Source organism: Tasmannia lanceolata, unplaced genomic scaffold, assembly GCF_043159265.1.
Source record: "Tasmannia lanceolata isolate RefF3 unplaced genomic scaffold, GAP_Taslan_0.1 ptg000015l, whole genome shotgun sequence".
In the NCBI taxonomy this organism is placed as follows: domain Eukaryota; kingdom Viridiplantae; phylum Streptophyta; class Magnoliopsida; order Canellales; family Winteraceae; genus Tasmannia; species Tasmannia lanceolata.
Window position 1 is genome coordinate 18,891,405 of NW_027518692.1, and position 21,199 is coordinate 18,912,603.

At 39.7% G+C, this 21,199-nt stretch overlaps 1 protein-coding gene across 1 annotated transcript; it reads right to left on the bottom strand.

The window, feature by feature from the left end:
* Nucleotides 1–20,210: 20,210 nt before the first annotated feature.
* LOC143891821 (uncharacterized) lies at nucleotides 20,211–20,846 on the bottom strand. Its single transcript, XM_077396334.1, has one exon. The coding sequence runs from the start codon at nucleotides 20,844–20,846 to the stop codon at nucleotides 20,211–20,213; it is 636 nt and encodes a 211-aa protein (XP_077252449.1).
* Between the last annotated feature and the right edge of the window lie 353 nt (nucleotides 20,847–21,199).

Here is a 21,199-nt window from a genome sequence, read left to right on the forward strand (position 1 = left end):
TCTTTGCTTCCAGAATAAGGGGACAAGAAAGAGACAAGCAGAGGGAATCAGTGGGAGTCCAATGCATTTTGGCAAAAAAAACATGTATTGGCATGTCAAATCCAAACCAAATTCCGACAGCTGCCGAGCTTTTGTGCAACCAGACGAATAATAAAGAAAATCGGCAATCTTTTGCTAGAATTGGATCGGTTTCAGTACTCGACAGACTAATCCTTAGAATCGGCTATCAGTAGCCACTATGGACCCACTTCTTAGGATGATCTTAACCGTTCATTTGATGGGCCACAATGGTCATCTTATAAAGATGATTTACGAGGTATTACCCATAAAATCTCAAAAAATGAAATTGGAAGTTTGCAACTAACCCTGTTTACGGGATATGACCTATTTATGCTGTGGCCCATCAAACGAACGGCCAGGATCTTCGCCCCACTGTAATTTAGGGAGAACTAGGACTTCAAAGACACACATGGCATAAAATCTCAAAAATGAAATTGAAAGTTTTGTAACTAACAACATAAATATTTGGTAATTCTCTGTTTAGAGAAAGGAATTTTAAAAAAATCTATTTCTTTTTATGAACGAATTTTCTGGATTTTCTTTTATTTTGGAAAAAATAAAAAAATTAGTGCTATTAAAAAATTGAACCCATCAAGTGATTCTACAAAATAATAATAATAATGAGGCCATTTTCTTGACTTTTTAGGCGTGAGAATATATTAAAGGAGAAATGGTTTCATCTTTCAATTAAAAAATTCCATAGTTTTTAGTTTTTTAAATGAAATAAGAGGTTTTGCCTGATTTGGACCACACTTTTCACTCAGGCCAAAGAGGAGGAGAAAGCATTTTCCAAAGGCTTGATTTTCAGGGAATCTTTTCTGGATCGAGGAAAAAGACGAGAGTAATGGACGACCTTTTTCTCTTACAGCTGGATTTTTACTTTTTTACTAGTAATCAACCTTATCTTGACCTTCTAACAAATCTATAATTTTAATAAGAAAATCTGCTCCCAAAAAGCCTAACCTGAATAACAAAGAAAATCGGGATAATCACTGTCCTTATCAATATACTAACGGTCAACAGTGTATATGCAATCAAAACCGTTGATCTGGTCCCATGAGGAACTGACACAAAATCATAAGATCAAGAAGGCTTTATGCGTTAAGAAACTAGGATCGTTCGATCAAGGTGAGATCAACGGACCCGATCGTGATCACAATGCATAAGTAGGGCCCAAATCGTAATTGTTATGAATGCGCGTAATAACCATTAACCAATCATTTTAACACCGCAATTTGTAATCATTTTATCTCGACCGTCCATTAGGCGGGTCAAAAGGGTTGTCTCTCCCCATCATTTACCTCCAAACTCATGGTAAGTACAGATGAATAAGCGGCTACTACTATAACACATACAATCATTCTCGATGGAATTGTTTGATCTCAAAGGAGATCTTTTATAATTTCACACGTGAGGGGTTATTTCTCTCCTCCGAAAGGAAGGATGGTAAATGGATCATTCAACGATCTAGGTCTCAACGGGGTAGAATACTCGGCATTTAAGCTCGATCTAGGTCTCAACGGGGTAGAGTAATCGGCATTTAAGCTCGGCTATGATCTTTTACACATTTTCATGAAGCAAGGAAATTGTCCATACCGTCCGTATAGTCTTTAAGACCATGTCCTAATACCCGGATAAAAACTTTTGAAATTAAAAAAACTCTATTTTTCTGTTTGAGGGAAATGTTTTAAACACGTTTAAAATACGTATTAAACATTCTTTTTTTTGGCCAACTTTCCTACTTTACCCCCACTATATTTTGTAAATGACAAAATTTTAAATGCATTTTTCCATGTTTCGTTTTAAAAAGACTTCCTTTTGAACCTTGCCCATATTAAACTCCAATTTTTCCTTCCTAAGTGACCTTTCCTTAATTAATCAAGACAGGACTCAGATACACTTAGGGAGATGATATTTTCACCCCACCTGCATTACGTGCATACCCCCATTATAACCTGTTTTGACGTGAAAAGTGGGCAACTTTATGTCAAATCACGTTATAAGTAGGGTGTACAAGTACTGAAGGGGGTGAAAATAATGTAAAAGAAAAGATACAATGCGGACCGCCTCATGATTAGCCACTAGATTGATTGATGGTCCCGATTACACGTTTTGCCACGTGGGACCCAAATCCCAACTCTTAAAAATGGCGGACTTTTATTCGGGAAATCATATTTCCACCCTAGCTTTTTATCATAAAATGAGGAAATATACTAACAAAAAGAAGGTGGAAATGTAGCTTGTTTAGGCCTTGCTCATTTTGGATTTTGAAAATTGATTTTGAGTAAAAATTGATTATTGGACAAAAAATGCAATTCTTAGCCTAAAAATAAGTTTTGGACTTGATCAACTATCAAAATCCAAAATGTCCATGCCTAAAAGAAACTAGCAGGTGGAAATACTCGTAAAGAATAAAACATTAGGCCGTGTTCAATGTTTCGCATTCTGGTTTTTTAGAGTGGGTGAAATGGGGGGGTGGGGGAAGAGAATTTGGTGGAGCGATTCCGCTTTGCTCCTGGAATTCATCGCAAATCAGTATGAATTTCCACGAGAAATAAAAGAAAGGAAGTGATAAATCAGCCCCTTTTGATTACTTGAGATACCCAGCACCATTGTATCAATGACTGCAAAGAGGTTGATGTACCTCAAGGATTCAATGGGGCTGATTGCCATGTACACTGGCCTGGATGTCACAATCCCAAGTAATCAAAAGGGGTGGATAAAAAGAAACGGGCGAAACATTTCAGTGATGGGAACAACATTCGTTTCTTTTTTCCGTTCTCTATCATAGTTAGCAAAATGTGATTTGGCAAAAAAATGGGACGTCAAAAATTCGAGTTTAATACGGCACTGGTTCAAAAAAATGTAGTAAAAAAACAGAAGCACAAGAAAATGAGTTTAGAATTTAGTCATTTGTAAAATATGATGGGGGTAAAATTGGAAAGTTGGCCAAGTGTTTAAAACTTTTTCATAAAAAAAACGGAGTTTTATCCGTTGTAAAAGCTTTAAACGGCACACCAATAAGACGCGCTTTGCTAACTATGTTCTCTACAACAACAAAAAATAGAGTAGAATTGCAGCCGACAAAGGTTAAAAACAATTTCTTCTTTTATTAAAAAAAAGGGGCGATGATATTGTCACCCCCCCTAAATTACGCATTCGCTCCCCTTTTGGCTTGATTTGACGTCAAAAAGCATTAATAAGGGGGGCGAATGCGTACGCAGGGGGGGTGACAATATCATCGCCCAAAAAAAGTACTATTTTCATTGATTTAATAAAAGAATCGAGAAAACAATTCAAAACAGGATTTCGTGGATAATAAAACGAAAGTGAAATTGACCAACGATTTGGTCATTTCTACATTGATTTTTTGCATTTCATGAGGATTCGAGCTCGCTTCGGGCATGTGTCACATAATAGGAGGAATAATAGATGCAAGGGCGACCTTGCATAAAGAGCATGAAAAGGGCCCTTGATTGGATCCGCATCATTTTCGTTAACCTTTTAAAATTGGGGTTGAGAAAGTAAATTCGGCTGCACTTAGTGACGCGGATCCAATCAAGGGCCCTTGTCCGGCTCTTTATGGTGGTCTTTCTTTCTCTCTCTACCCTCTCTCTCCACTCATCGTAATATATTTATCTAATTAATGCTTGTCCCCTCCTTTGTCTCCTACCTTTACCCACATAAATCCCAGGAAAAGAAAAAAACCCGGCAACCAAACGGAGCAGGTCCCAGTTTGTTGATGGGTAAAATGGAAGAAATCCAGCAAAATAAGTCAATAGGTTGTTAATGGGTGAAAATGACATGTAATATTTAAATATTTCGAAGAACATTGAAATTCACTACATAGACATCGCTTTAAGCAATGGCAAGTTTGATATGAATTAAAAAAATAATAGTTGTTTAAAAATCATCACAGCACCAAATAAATCTATTTACAGCTAAGGTAAAGAACAAAAAAGTAAAATAATTCTTTAAAATCTCCACACCACGAAATAAAGCTATTTACAGCTTAGGAAAAGACCAAAGTGACAGTGTCATCACGTGTAGCACTTACGATCTTGTCGAAGAATTGCTTCGGATATGATATGTGAGTCAGTGTATTTTCAAAGATAAGGGCAGAAAAAAATTTGGTGGGGCCTACTACCTATTCGGATGATCTGAACCATTCAAGTGAAAAAAGCAGGTGTGAAAGCTTAGTAGGTTACATACTTACATTAATTTTTGTTTGCAAGGAGTAAATTAGGGTGTAAAATATAACAAGATTACAATGAGGCCATGTTTGGCGTCCATGAAAGTTTTTTCCATGGAATATTGGTTTGTAAAGTGGTGGGAGAGGGGCAAGGAGTGTGGGCATGAGTTTAGTGTGAGAAGCGGCTTAAAAGTAGGGAAAAGTAAAATACAATTTTAGGTGTGAGAATCCAACATTCAATACAATTTTAGGTTCTATACTCTGCTCTAGAATATGGAACACCAAGAAAATCCTATTCCATTGTTGATATTTATAGGGTTTTTTTTTATCTCACTCATGAAAAAAAGAAGAAGAAGCTGATCCTCCTCCTACTGAGAATACCATTCGTCTCTATAAGAAGCAAAAACAGAAAATGGAAATTGATCCCCCCATCATCGAGACGGCAGGGGCAGGGGCAGGGGCAGGGGCACATATAGCATGAAGGAGGCCATGGCCCCCGTGACTTGCAAAATTCCTTCTATAATGCATGGATGTACTCATGTACATGCATGCTTTACTTAGTTTAGTGGCCATGGCCCCCCCATTGACCAATGCAGCCAAGTGTAAATTAGTCCGGCCCCCCAAGTGTAAATTCTTGGCTCCGTCCCTAGATGACGGCTCTTGGCCCTTGGTCCAAAAGAAGAAGACCAAACCTCCTCCCCTTACCTTTCTTTCTCCCCCAACCTCTGGTCTCCCCTCTCTTTTATGAGAGTAAGTAGGACCCCCATTATGGTCGGGCAGTTTGTTTTGAGGAGATTGATGCCCTTCGAATGAGGATGTGTTGTGCTGCCTCTTTCTAGGCTTTTTTTGTTTGGCTTGTTCTTTTGCTCTGTTTTGGCCATGCCTTTTTTTTTTTTTTTTTTTTTCATGTATATCTTGTTGGTGCCTTTGTGGCCCCCATTATGTGTCGGTTTAGCTTCCTAAGCTTCATTTTGTTTCATTTTTTTAGGAAATTTGACGTACGGGGGACAAATAATACACAAAATATCAGAGGGGTCTGGGTTCGTCGAAAATGACAGATGGGGGTCAAAACCCGGTTTATGAAAACTTGCATGACGAAAATGCCCCTCTGGCAGAAACAGAGTGATTTGACTTTGACAATTAAAAATACATTTCAGTTTTCCCTCCTCTCTTCCCTCTTCTCTTCTTTCGTCTCTGTTTTTTTTTCCTCCTCTCCTCCGGCGACAGCGATCTCGACGGCGATCTCGACGGTGAGGACGAAGGTGAAGCACGTATCAAACCTCCAAAATAGCAAACCCTACCTGGTACGTCGTTTCCTTCCCTTCCTTTATTCAATCTGTTTTTTAATTATTTTTTAAAAGGAAAATCAAGTTGAGAGAGATGCAAAAGGGGGGGGGGGATCCTTTTTTATTTTTTTCATTTCATATACATGTCAGTTACTGCATTTCCTCCTACAGAGTAAAATAGTTGTAAATGCTTGTAAATGCTGTTTGTTGCTGTTAGGGTTTTATGTTTTACATTAATTTGTGAAATGGAGAAATGTTATGCTGCTTTTTTATTCTAGGGTTTTATTTTGTACATTAATTTGTGAAATGGAGAGATGGGATTTCATTTCATATATGCGTATGTTACTGCAAATCCACCTACAGAGTAAAATAGAGGTGCATGCTATTTGTTGATGGTAGAGTTTTATTTTTTACGTTAATTTGTGGAATGGAGAAATGCGATTTCATTTCATGTACATATCACTTACCGCATTTCCACCTACAGAGTAAAATAAATGCAAATGCTCGTCTGCTATTTGTTTATGCTAGGGTTTTATTTTTATAATTTGTGGAATGGAGAAATGGGATTTCATTTCATATAAGATGTGGACAGAAGAAATCTTGCTATTATTTTTTTTTGTATGCTTTTCTGTGCCCGGAAGGAATGGTAATTTATATAAATGGCGTGAAGTAGATGTAAATGTTCATGTTAGAAGTCTCATGTAGCGACTTAAAAAGAGGAAAAGAGCAGATTCAATGTGTAGGAGAAAATCACGATTTGAAGTCTGACGGTAATTCAAGTCATTTGAGATTCAGGAAGCCAAGTCTATGGTTCGCTTTAGTCAAAATAGCCAACGAAAATATCCAGGTGGCTCGTGGCAATGATCCAATGAAAAATATCCAGGTCCCCCTTTACTACTAGTAACCCAATGTAGGTAGTTGGAAACCCCTGAGTCTGAACTTCATGACCATGGTTTGTAGTTGATGGGCCCTCTATGGGGACTTCTTCTACCCCATTTAAGGGCCAATAATACAATTTTCAATACCATGTAGAGCTCCCCTATATTGCCCCTTCAAAACTCTCTTTAGGTACTAGTAACCCCACCTAGGTAGCTGAAAACCCTTTTTTGTGAACTTGAGGACCATGGTGGGCAGTTGATGTGCCCTCTATGGGGACTTCTTCCACCCCATTTAAGGACCCATAACACCTTCTTCAATACCATGTAGAGCTCCCCTATATTGCTCATGAGAAGCCCCCCTTAGGTACTAGTAACCCCATTTTTGTAGCTGAAAACCCATGACTTTGAACTTCAGGACCATCTTCTTGATTTATGGACCCTCTAAGGGTACTTCTTCTACCCCATTTGAGGACCCATAATCCCTTCTGTAATACCATGCACAACTCCGCTCTATTGCCCATGAGAAGCCCCCCTTAGGTACTAGTAACCCCATTTATGTAGCTGAAAACTCCTGGGTTTGAATTTGAGGACTATTTTCTGGATTTGATGGACCCTCCAAGAGAACTTCTTCTACCCCATTTGAGGGCCCATAATCCCTTCTGTAATACCATGCACAGCTCCCCTCCATTGCCCATGAGAAGCCCCCCTTAGGTACTAGTAACCCCATTTATGTAGCTAAAAACCCCTGAGTTTGAATTTGAGGACCATGGTGGGCAGTTGATGTGCCCTCTATGGGGACTTCTTTCACCCCATTTAAGGACCCATAACACCTTCTTCCCTATATTGCCCTTCAAAATCCTCTTTAGGTACTAGTAACCCCACCTAGGTAGCTGAAAACCCTTTTCTGTGAACTTGGGGACCATGGTGGGCAGTTGATGGGCCCTCTATGGGGACTTCTTCTACCCCATTTAAGGACCCATAACACCTTCTTCAATACCATGTAAAGTTCCCCTATATTGCCCTTCAAAACCCTCTTTAGGTACTAGTAACCCCACCTAGGTAGTTGAAAACCCTTTTCTGTGAACTTGGGGACCATGGTGGGCAGTTGATGGGCCCTCTATGGGGACTTCTTCTACCCCATTTAAGGACCCATAACACCTTCTTCAATACCATGTAGAGTTCCCCTATATTGCCCTTCAGAGTCCCCCTTTACCTCCCAGTAACCCAATATAGGTAGCTGGGAACCCTTGAGTGTGAATTTCAAGACCACAGTTTGTAGTTGATGGGCCTTCTTTAATACCATGTGGAGACCCATGTTCATTGTTGAAGCAGTCATGGTTCACTTGTTTTATCTTGGATTTCATTTAGTAAATTATTGATCAAATGGTGGTCATTGAATTCCAATAGCTAGTGCTTATCTGCTTTCTTTCTCAAAAGGTCTGACGCTATGAGTTTTTTTTTAAAAGTCATGTGAGCTAATACTCGCCTGATGCCCAAGTGGATCAGAATTTTAACAGACCTCCTAATCTGTTTTGGGGGTTTCTCCTTATTGTTGTGCTTTGAGAAAATTCATATAGAACATTGATCTTTGCACTTATTGGTCAGCTCTTTTGTTTCTTGTTTGCTTTGCTTGATATCTAAGAAGCCAGACCTTAGAGGTTACAGACACGATACATATTTTCAGCTTAGTATGAGAATTATAATAATTGTTGGTTTGCTTGCTAGCTTTTCTTCATAATAGTAGTGATTGGGAATATGAGTTTATGCTATGGGTTGGATTTTATTGATTTTCTTGGTAATTTCTTTTAGAGATGATGATGATCAGAATTTTAATGATGGTCAATATAACTGAGTTTTTGGGTTATGAATTGATCTCGGTGATTTTGATTTGGTTGTTCATTACCATACAGTTTTTATCCGGTCAGGAGCCATTGTAAAGCCTTGAAAGATGTTAATGCGAAAGAATGATAGATTGAAAGTAAGAAAGCCTCCAAGAAGGTCAGAAAGGAGTTTAAAAGGGGAGGAGAGGAAAACAGGAGCTATGAAGAAGAGAGGAACACATGTAAGTGTGTATGTTGTTAATTGTATCAATCATAGTAAGTTAATTCATTTACCACATATATTTTGGCGATGTAATTTGTTTTGCAGGCTCCATACGTCCCAGCACGATGTTCTCCAGCTTCTTTCAAATCGGCAATGGACAGGATAAAGTTCAAGCCAGTCCATTTTGATGCCATAGAAAAGACTCCTTTTCGACATCTGTTTGGCATGGAGGACATTATCATGCACAAGCCTCTGATAAGAGCTATCCACGATAAGTGGACTCCTGCCACTAAGACGTTCAGTTTAGGGAGTATAAATGTCCCCTTCCTTCCAAGAGATGTTGCATTGGCATTAGGACTGCCACTTAGTGGAGAGAGAATGGAGGTGGTGAGGGTTCTGTCATTCAACAGGACAAAACCCCAACCTAAAGTGCATGGCTGGCCATTTCCAGAGGCCAACGTGAAGGCATCGGTTATCGAGAATGAAATTACAGCAATAGTTAGAGAACGAAATCAAGCTTCGATAGAGAAGACCCTCAAATATGTTCTCCTGTATCTTTTTGCGTCTGTCCATTTTACAAAAAGCGCACATCGAGCTGACGAGCTGTTTTGGCCCTACATCGACGACATAGGAAAGATTGGCAAGTATAATTGGGCGATGGCAGTGTATGACTGGCTCGTAGATTACCTAGACAGAGTCAGCAAGGGTGGCAGGTACCTTAGTGGCTGCTCGTTGGTAATTCAGGTAATTTGGACTCATGACGTTTAATATTCTAACTGCGCTGTTTATAATATGATTAACATGGTGTTTCATATGTATGCAGGTATGGTTATACGAGCATACGACATTTTGGATTCCCACCAAACCAAGTGCTCGTCCACGTGTGCTTAAATGGGACTGGAAAGCAAACGAATCAAAGACATATCGATTAGTGGAACAGAAGAAGATAAAGAAATCGGAGGTGAGATATTAAAACTTTGTTAACGTATATATCAATACTACTATCTTGTTAACTGACTATCTTTTTTAAAAATTCAGGTGCTGGTGACATTGAAAGTATCTCTGTTAGAGAAGTCACAGTACCTAGAGGATGAGGTAATGCAGTCGAGCAGGACTATGTTGCCTACGTTATTTTATTTTACTTGTTGATATTTTAAATTTGATCATTGACTGTCATGTTTAAACATTAGGATGTTGAGGAGACAATGGAAGCCGATAAGGAACAGTTGGAATCCGAGGGGATAGTTTTGGGAGTAGAAAGTGAATTGAAGAAAGGAAGTAGTGAAGATGACTGGAAGCATATAAAAATTTTGGCGAGAGAGAGATGTAGTGGATATACAGTGGCAGATGATTAGAGCAGCATGGGAAGAAATAAGAAAAAGAGAGGAAGATGTCAGAAAGATAGAGGAGGAATTGAAAAAAGGATGGGAGCGTATGCGGAGAACAAATGAAGGGACAGGGGGAAGAATGGAGGGGGTTGAGGAGGAGAGGAAGGGCGAAAATGCATCTCAAGGTGCACGATTATCTTTGCAGCTGTGCGAGGATTGGACGGATTTAGTTGACCTTGGATGTGACATGGATGCAGCCGCCACCCTAATAGATGTATCGTCTCAGTACCCCAAGTCACATGAAGAAAGATTCGGCAACACACACGGGGTGATCGTTAAACCTTTGCAACGATTGTTCGAAATGGAGGTGAGCAAGGAAGTGGCACCATCTACTAAAGTTGAGCTGAAAGTGAGGGGTCCAAGGGATGAGATGGTGGATTCCGAATTAGGGAGCATTGTAAGGGGTGTGAAGATGAATGGAAGGAGTAGGAAACCTGGGAGAGCCAGAAAAAGCCCCTACTTATCAGGGAAGACCCGAAAGAGGAGGTAGAAGGAAGGAAAGAAAGAGGGGGAGGACCCCAACATACCTAAACCACCCCCCAAGAAGAAAGCGGATGACGGGAAGTTGTCTAAGGGAAGGAGAACAGCTCTGATAGAGAGACTTCTAAAGCATGAAAAAAGGCAAGTAGATGTGAATTATATTAGACCATGATTTAAGGTGATCATAAATGAAAATTATTAAGTAACAATTTAATACAATTTTACAGTGATATTCTCATGGAAAAGGATGATGTACACCTAATAGCCGAAGACCTACAACACCTTTGGAATGTCAGACAATACCTCACTGGCACTGTAAGTGTCATTTTTTATCAATAAATTCTACATTACCATAGGTAATAATCTACATCTCACATTTACTTCTCTTCGTTGAAGATCTTAGATATATATGGGAAGCACGTACAGTTCTCCAACGAGGTGACGTTAGCAGATCCTAAGGGCGGAATTGTCTTCGTTCCTTCGGTGGTGCATGTAAGTGTAATTTCTATCATCCCACATTTCAGTTTACATAAGATTATATCTGTAGTATCCCATTGAATTCCTTTTTTTTATAGGGAACTCTAACTGCAGTGGGGAGCGAAATGACTGAGGAACAGAGGGTAGAAAAGTGGAAGACGTCGAAGGACGCTCTGCACGGTAGACTTATAGACCACCAGCTAGAAGCAGTAAAAATGGTACTATTACCATTATGTGAAGACAACCACTGGGTTCTTCTCATTGTCGATATGGTGACCAAAATCTTCCACGAATGCAATTCGTGTAAAGGAATGGAGTTCCAGGATTGAACGAGCAGGATTGACCAAAATCTCATTGTCGATATCGTGACCAAATTCTTCAATGTTTTCCTACTTATAAATCTATACGTATAACACTGATGTTTCCTAAACCTGCCAATGTTAACCACTTGCAGGTAGCGTTGTTGAAGGAGTACTTCAAGGAAAGGGGCTGTGATATAGACCATTTTCAATATGCTCAGTGGACAATTTCCCACAACAGACCAATGGGTCAGTATATTTAAATGTTTATTTTTCTAGGATATGAATTTGATTCGCTCAATACAACCGTTGTTATGCAGGTTCGACTGTGGTTTGTTCTTGCTTAAAGAGATCGAGCATCTGTATGCAAAGGATCCATTCACTTTCAGCAAGTGTGACATTCCCGTTTATCGGCTGCAGCTGTGCAAAAGATTCTTGCACGGAGAGTTCGGGGACTGTGGCGATTTTCTTAAGGGGGATATATGAGTGAAAAATGAAGAAGACCTCCAGAGCTTGAGAGACTTATGTCTTTCGCATATCGGGTTTACATTTATTCATCCACCTCGGGTAAATTATGTCAAGTTCTCATGGATGGTGTAAACAGGATGGACATTGATGGTCTTCCTGTGAAATTTTGTGTGTATTTGTAAGCAAAATGGGGTAAAATGAGGTAAATTTATTTGTAATTGTTGGGCGCATATGTATAGGACAGAAACCAAGCTGTAGAGACACAGAGGGAGGGTTTGTTTGTATCTCAGCATACTGAGAATTATGTATTTGTAATTAAAAATCAAGTTTTGTCAAGTGATGGTGGTTGTGGCATTGGGTTCATTGCGAAATAAGGTAAAGGACTTTTAAAATCATCAAATATTTGTTCAGAAAGTTTTGGGGGAATTTATATTTCTATTGGATGGAAATATGATTTATTTGTATTTAATTGTGGTTATTCTCTCTAGTTTTTTATTTTCATCCTCAGAGTTGGCAATGGGATCCCTATTTTTTGTGCTTTTCCGGGTATTTATATTTTTATTCTAGGTGAAAATGTTAGGACTTTGTCTGAAAGAGCCCTAAACCGTTTGGTTGGTGGAATTTTTTTGGTTCTTGGGACTTTTGTGGAACAAAAATCTTCCTGGGAGATTGGTGGCAAAAAAAACTCCCCGGAAGTAACCTGGTAAAATAAAAATCCCTGTTTGGTTGAGCGGACTATGGTGGGAAAAAAGAAATCCCGGTAAAAAATAAATCCGGTGCTTTGTTTGGTTGCTTGAACTGTTGCGAAGAAAAAAATTCTTCTTCAAACTTGTTGATAAATTGAACACCATTTATGACAACAGTCACCCCCTTCTTTCCAAATGGACTGTCCACCCCACACCATAGGATGATCCAAAACGTCCATTTGATGGCCCACAATTTAAATAGGTTGTGTGGCAAAAGACAATTCCATAGATTGATCGTAGCCCTCCACCGTAGATGAACTCCATAACAAAAAAATAAAAAATTGAGTGCCCAGGTTAGGATCAACCCATGTAAATGATAGTTTGGGCACAACCTCTTTACATTGTGGTCCATCAATGGACGGTTGTGGATCATCCTATGGTGCGGTATTTTTAGTCCATTTTGGAAGCATGAGATCAATTGCAAGAACGGAAAATTAAATTGGTAGGCCATGCATTATTTGTGGTGACTTCAATCTAAACCTCATACCAAATATGGTTCACATTCTGCCACTGATTGCTTCGAACAAAACATTCGCATATCGTAATTAAAAGCGTTGCCTACGCATTATTTGCAACATGTAAAGGGTAAACATTTTATCACGCCATAAGAACGTTGTTTATATATAAATAGAGTGAAGCGGAAAAAAGAATTGGTTTTGATCCATATTTACAATCCCAAGCATATTTACAGCCACTACAGATGTCCAGTAAAATGAAAAGAACAGCACCAAACATAACAACCATATCTAAGTAGAAGAGGAAGTTGACGAGGCAGAACTTGTTGACGCTAGTGAATACCCTTGAACGCTGCTCTCCTGTTTCTCATTTTGTATGCACCCACTACTGCCATGTAAATAGGCATGAAGGGCAACATCTGCCTCCTGCCTGGTCCCATATGATTGGTAACAAGCTCCACTAAACTTGTTCACCTAAAGATGGCAGTCCTGCCAATTGTCAAATACGCCAACCTGCCTTCCCTTAAAAACCACGTAGAACTTTTGTTTTGCCATTCACCTGCACAAACGCAAATCCAAACGATAGCTATATGAATAAAAAGGAAGCAAATGCAATATAGAGAAGACCCAGAAAAGAGAAACATAAAACCGAATTGGAATAAGGCATTTTTTAGCCAAGAGCTATTGAAAGTGAAGTTCAGCCAACATAAAACCCAATTGTCACAATATATTCTCTTCTCCAATTCAAGACTAATCAAGCTAATAAATAGTGGACCTATAGCAATTATTGAAAGAAGATCATTCAGGCATTATACCATTGAAAAAAAAAGCATCGAAGCATTACATTAATTTCAGTAATAGGGGGGAGATAGGTGTTCTCATACCATAAAGAAGCGTACAACAACAAGATAGAAGTCAAACACAGAGAAGCGTACAACAACAAGATAGAAGCATACAACAACAAGATAGAAGCAACCACAACAACAAATCAACCAAAACACCACTGACGTTAGAAGTAGGCAACTCCATCTATCACTCCCTCCCAACTGACCGGCTCTGAATGAATCGAGCGACATACATTTCTCGGAGGTCCTTCGCACGACGAATAAACGATCGCCCTTCTGTCAGGTGTGTGCTTAGATACTCATATATGTCAGCGAGCGCTGCACAATCAAGACCATCAATTTCTTCTAGTGCGGCCATGATCTGGTCACACAGAATAATCTCCTTCTGATTATTCTCTTTAACAACAGCCATATTCTCTTGAATAGCAACCGCAATCTGTGAGACACTGGCAGCGAAAGTGTTTAAAGTTGACTTCAAATCACCAGAACCTCGCCTCTTGCGTCCACCTGACCTACTTCCCTCACCGCCCAAACTCGTTTCCATTGGACTTGGTGACTAAAGCGGGATTGACCTACCAATATTTGGCATAGTCGATGAAGTGTGTGTCATCGGGGTCGGCATCTGGGGAGCACTGAAATTGGGAGAATCCTGACCCATATAGTCATCATGGGAGAGGAACTCTGTGAAGCAATCATCTTCGGTAGATGGCATTTGGGGACTGTAGAATTCCTCTACAACTGGCCATGGCGGATCCCTGTTACTTCTCCGAAATCCTCCATCTGCGATGTCCTTCCCAAATATTTCAACCCAGTCATCATAGAAATCATAACGTTTCTTAAAGAATTTACCTGTATTGAGGTTATCCTACACAATAAAGAAGAGTAAATCAGTGAAAAAATATATTGACTGGTGGGACAATAATTCTTTAAGTAGTGTCGGTAGCCACTTCTTACCCGAACAAAATTTTCACCAACGTCATTTGTAACCGTGAGTCTCTTCAACTCGCAGTCCCAGCCGAATCCACTTTTGTTAACTAACCCATGCAGGATCTTATATACCTTCTTCATCCCCTTCACACGATTCTCAATTTGTGTGCGATTCAGTTGGAGGTTGAAAGTCTCATTCACGATCGTCGTACAGTACACATAAGCAGTCTCTTTGAATCCGTTGAGGCATGTCTGCCCCTCCGCACATTGATGGCGCAATTATGCAACTAATACCCTATCCATGTCCATAGACCATTTTGCATTCTTAGCTTTCCTGGTGTCGGGGTCGTCATCCATCACCTGAAAATATTTCAGTTGGGAAAAATGCAATAACAAAAATCCGTGGGTTTATAAACAGTTACCACTACCACAATCTCATATTAGCTTTGAAACCTTGCTTAATATCATAACATTTTGAATTTGAATGGTGAAATTGAACTGTATTCATATAGCAGAAGAGATGTTGGGAGATGACAGTGATGCAAAAATATTGTTTAGCTGCCCTGTTGGGTGACACAACAGTAGAGATGTTGGGAGATGACAGTGATGCAGATGTTCTGTGTTTTCTGAAAGGTTGAAACCTTGCAAACAGAAGCTGCGTAGAGTCACACACATAAGAGGTTTAGGACTAAGTTCACTCAAGAGGAATGATACTAGATAATGAAAGCAATGATTTCTCCCATAACCCAATAGTATAGAAATTTCAACGAGAAAATTACATGACAATCATCAAGGAGCCCTCTAATTCTACAATAAAAGAATGACATAGAAGTGATATATAATTCAAAGAAGTGAAAGAAGTTACCTAGAAGGGTCTTAATATAAAGCACCAGTGACATACACTCCAAAATTAGTATACCTTATAAGTGGGATACGAAAAGATGTGCCATACAATCCAAACTAATGCACCATACATGAAGCTTACAAATTATTAACAACAAGCATATCAAGCAGAGGGTCTATAATCTCTCCACATAGCCGAACATATTTCAGTCCTAATTCTATTCCCTTCTATCCCATCCTGAGCTCTACTTAGCCATGGCTCCCTCTGCATTTCTTCCTCATCAACTTCCTCCTCCTGATCATCGTCTCCACCTCCAGTACTTGTCGAGGGTAATTCACGATCGACAGCAGCAACAACCCGGTCCCAAGGCATTACGCCTCTAATAAAGTTGTGAATACAACAACAGGCTATGACTAGATCAACCTGTTTGGGGAAGGGGTACATTGGTTCGCCATTGAGGATGGGGAAACGTTTCTTAAGCACACCAAATGCACGTTCAATTACATTTCGAGCTGAAGAATGCCTATGATTGAATAGTTCCTCATGGGTTCGTGGCCTGTTAGTTTGAAATTCATTCAGATGATACTTCGTCTTACGGAACGGGGTGATGAAATGACTCAGCAAGGGAAATCCACCATCCACAAGATAATACTTCCCAGGGTGGCAGATAATTCCCCTCTCATCAGCAAGCAGTTCCCCCAATAGTCTAGAGTCAGACGCAGATCCTTCCCAACCAGCTTGGACGAATGTGAATTTTAAGTCAAAATCACATGCAGCTAGTACATTCTGGCTAGTCCACCCCTTACGACACTGAAATCGACATTTCATAGGAAATGGCACCTTAGCCTGAATATGTGTCCCATCGACCGCCCCAATGCAATCCTGTCATAGGAAAGGAAAATGTTGCTGACGTTGTTTATAAGAAAGGAATAATTACAAGGCTAGAAAGTCAATACCTTGAAGTAAGGGTACCATCTTTCATTCGCTCTAATCTGTGGCGGTGTATTCGATGATGGAGGTTTTATGAGTAAGTCTGTCATACTCATAATTGCGTTAAGAACCTTACTGAAATATCGACTAACCGTTTCCCCTGATCTCCTAAAATATGCCTTCATACAGCGGTTCCTCTGGTCATGTGAGATGATGTGTAAGAAAATCACCAACTGCTCTTCCATTGAGCAGTGGATCATATCATTTAGCCGCCCGGTACCCTTTAATATATGGACAAATCTTGTGAAACAGTCCACATTCATTCGAAGGAGATCATGACAGCGCTCGTCACTTTGCAGAACATAGGGGAGAAATGTACGTGGGGTGAGATAGGTGTTCTCATAAGGAGAACATTCGAAGAATGCTTGCTCTTCTTCCATCACTGCCGCCAAGGCTAAAGCGGAACCGGCTGCAACCAAAGCGCACCCTTGTCTAACCATATTCATTCCATCATCTTCTCCATTACCATCATCTTCAGTTGGTGGTAAGCTCATTGCAAATGAATAACTATAATGAAGAAATGGGAAATGAATGTATCTATTCAAGAAACAGGGATGGAAGTATGGGTAAGTATTAGGACTCGAAGATTCAAATGTCAAGGATTAGTACATTGACTTCACATTCTAGGCAAGCAATATTACAGAGGTACGTGTGAAGACAACTGCATAAGAATGGAAATTGAAGGAACAATTCAATCACAATTGGATATTAGTCCCTTATCTGACTCATAAAAATTAACAAGTTCTATCAGCCATCCATCAAAAAAGATGATTTGATAAAGATGATTTGTAGTTTATTAAAACTATGTATCTCAGATTTGAGATGGTTAATTGCTGGAGGGTTGAGCCTGGCTTCTATTTGATAATGTACATTACATATTACTGTCAAGAGTAATGCTAGGGAAACCGAGAGTAGGACCTAAAAGGGGAAATATGTTAAATATGAGAAAAATAAAAAAAGTTGTGCTAGTTTTGAAAATCAGTGCTTATGTTTCACTTAATCAGTCTTAACGACTGTTGATTACGTGACTTACGCACAAATGTGTGTCCAGGGCAGGATTAAGGTTTTGGAACAAGAAGTATTATGTGGAGCAAGAAAGGAGGGTTATTGCTTGAATTGGAATGCCACTACAGAGCAGGGGAGTAAAGACATGTGTCGATTGTGGGAAATAAATATATCATTCTTTGACAAAAGACTGAAGTTCTGCCATGTTCATCTTTTGTGGGATCTGCCTTGGAAGCACTTTTTCTATTATATTTTCTCTTTATTAATGGATTCATTTCTCAATTTTTTTTTTATAAAAAACAGAAAGAAGAGAAGACTTGTGATTTCTGAAGGATTTGAAACATCATGGAACAGTATGCAGTATATAGCAACAGACATTTGTAGAACAGAAGAAACCCACTTCAAAATTCAGTTTATTTTCAAAAAAGAAACCCCTAATTTCATAAAACGAAAGCACAAATCTATTTTGCAAGGGTTCTACCTGTTGAAGATTTAGTCGAGCTCGCTTTACCCTTCGGTGGGTCGATTGCGTCGATACGAATGGGCTAAAAGCTGTGCTCTCCTCCTCAGATTCACGCATAGATTTCTTCCCTTTCTCTTTCATACACCACCCTTCTTTGCACTCTTCTTCCTTCTTATAGAACCCTCCCTACCTACACCTACCACCATCACAGGATTTTCAAGACGATTTTATTCTCTGCAAACTTCCATTCTTTCTTTGCAGTATAGGTTTTTTGCAGGCTACCCTTTTGTCTTGGGTTTTTTGCAGGGTATTCTCTGCAAACTTCCAAAATATAGGAAGGGACATGTTATTCTTTGATTTGAGGAGAGACGAGTTGATTTGAGAAGATAGGAAGAGTTGTTTTCCCACCGTAGGGTTTTCTCCTGGGTTGCGGTATTCTGGCATCCAAACGGAGCAGGGTAAAAGTGCTTTTGGATGGTCAGACAAAAGCTGAAAGTCTCATCTAAGAGGAGGCAGTTGAGTTCAAACTCTATTCTTTTTTACACTTGTATATGGAGCTTTCTTATTAATTCCATTTTCGTGGGGATTTCGTTTGCTTAGTTGAATGAAACATTCTAATGCTCTAGCCGTTTCCAAAAAATATACACTATGATTATTGATTTTTTGTATTTCAGTTCGTATTTTAGGAAAGAAATAGGTTTTGTACAGTTGTAAAAATGAAGGATTTTGATTTGATACTTTCTAATGCTCAATTTATTTGGGACATCAATGCCCTTCAAACGAACAAAAAAAGGTCAGTAAATATGGTAGATGGAAAAGAAAAACCCAAAAAAAAGTGTTGCAAAATGATGAATTTTTTTTTGCCCATTCTCTCTGTATTCGTCCAGATTTTTGGCAGAAAGTTCTGTTTCGTGATTTATTCCATTCTCCAAAATGAAAAACGAAATCGAATTCATAACTACAATTTAGAGCATTTGAAACTCATCACAAAAATTTCAAGTAAACGGTATTGTTTCAATTATTTACACTAAAAAGTGAATTGATTCAGTTGAAATAGATTATATATATATATACAACCAAATTTCTTTTCCAGTTGTTGATCTATTTTCTTAGCAGCAGGAAAAACTTATTTTAACAATGCTTGCAAGGTAGAACTCATTCCAGCTTCAGAAAACTGGGCAGCCTTCAACTATGAGAACTAATTGACGTTCAGAAAACTGGGTAACCTTCAACTTTGAGAACTCATTCCACCTTCATAAAACTGGGCAGCCTTCAACTACGATGCCTTTCGCAGTAGGACAAGAAGCGAAGGGGCACCCATCCAAGTCATTTCCCCACCGGTTGAGGCTAAATTCTCCAAGAGCCACCATGCAGTTCCCAAGTACACCAATTCTGCTATCAGGGTACCCACCACCTGAAATTTTCATTCCATTCATCTTCATTGACATTATTTAGAACGAAAAAGATATTGTTAGGATGACATATTTCGTTATTAATTTGTTCAATTGGGTAAAGAGGAAAGGTGGAAGAGGAGAGGCACAAACCTGACCCATGAACATTGTTATTCGAGGAATCTTCATGTAATGACCAACCTTGAAGTCTTGCAGAAATGTGACAGCCTTTGACATACTGATATACCCATAAACCTTGAAGCATATGTTAGCGACGGGGTATTCTGGGTATTTACTCTGTTTGAAGACATCGAATATTTTCTTTTAGGATTCTTCCCTACCAAATAGACTCAAACCCAATATAAACTAGGATGGAAGTACATTTTTTGAATTACAGTACACAAAAAAGATAAATATATTCACACCACTAATTACAGTATACAAAAAAAGGGTTTCCCGTAACAAAAAATTAAATACAGGAACTAATTACTGTGCACACTTTCAATTAATCCACTTCTCCTCCTTTATCCGAGTGGAGCCTCCAATGCATTATCCGCGGAGTAATTACGTGAAAAAGGAGCTGCACAAGGTACACCCGACCTACAAACACCACCACCACACTGAATAAGTATGGAATCGGGGTTGTTTTATACTACTTATTGACCTCCATAAATTACGTATCACATACCTATTGAAAACGGGGGCTGAGGGTCCAATGGCAGATTCATCAGGCAGTTGTCTCTCCATGGGAGGTTCTCTGCAAGTCCTTTTGTTGTGGCCAAGTTTTCCACAGATCGTACATTTGCGATGCACTCCACTCTGCAATTCGCGGTCAGATCTTCTCGTACGCGGCCGTCCGGTGGTCTTTTCGCTATTGGAGGTAATACAGTGTTGAGAGGTTCTGGAGGCACTTCCCATTGAGTGCGATCTACTGTAGGGTGAAGCACCTCAGAGTACGTTTCCCGATACATCTCTATACGAACCATTTATGGCAATAATCGTACTCATCAAAATCCGTGATGGCAATGGCTGCTATGGCATGTCCGCACGGCAGCCCAAGCGTTTGGAACTCACGACATGTACAGGTTTGTTGCAGCAAGTCTACGACATCATGATGATCACGGGACCTTACTTCAAATTCGTGCACACCTACTCGATAAGCATCATATCCGCGACCCGATTTCCTGGCCAGACCCAAATATTTTTCTGCATAATGCGTGCACTTTGTTTCCCATTCATGGCCCATCGCTTGACGTTTCTGTATGTATTCGGAGCTCTTAAAACGAGTCAGCTCCACCGCAGCTGCAATCGGCAATTTTCTGGCATCCTTTAGCACTGCATTGTAACGCTCCGATCTATTGGTGGTCAACACATCATATCTATCTCCCTTGAAGTAGAAATTAGCCCAGTTTTCCTTCGGAATAGAGACTATCCAGTTGTGTGCATTTTCACTCCTCGCCTTAATTTTTTCCATTGTGTCTATGAAAACACTCTCTCTCAAAGCCCTAGCAGCTCTCCACAACAATTTCTTAAGTAAAGAGTCTTTGAAGTCGGTGTACAAATTGGCGGCGAGGTGACTCATGCAGTAGCTATGGTTTGCAATAGGCATTACTTTAGGCACTGCTTGCCTCAACCCCTTTTGTCGATCGGAGCATAGGGTCAATGCACCTATCCCCTCCGGCAATACGTGCCGCTTCACCAAATAGAGGAACTAGCACCAGCTATCTTCGTTCTCAGTCTCGACAACTCCAAAAGCTAATGGAACTAATCCGTTGTTCCCGTCTACCCCAACTACGATCAGTAAGATTCCAAGATACTTTCCACGTAGATGCGTCCCATCGACCAAAACTATCGATCTGAGTGTTCGCTGGAAAGAACGTATGCTGGGACCAAATGCCCAGAATAAGCGAGCAAATTTATCATCTCCCCCTGGACGTAGATCTCTCGCTCGAAAAACACGCA

Excerpts from the sequence above, each read along its gene's own strand:
- LOC143891821 (XM_077396334.1), bottom strand. The coding sequence starts at position 20,846 with ATGCCTATTGCAAACCATAGCTACTGCATGAGTCACCTCGCCGCCAAT.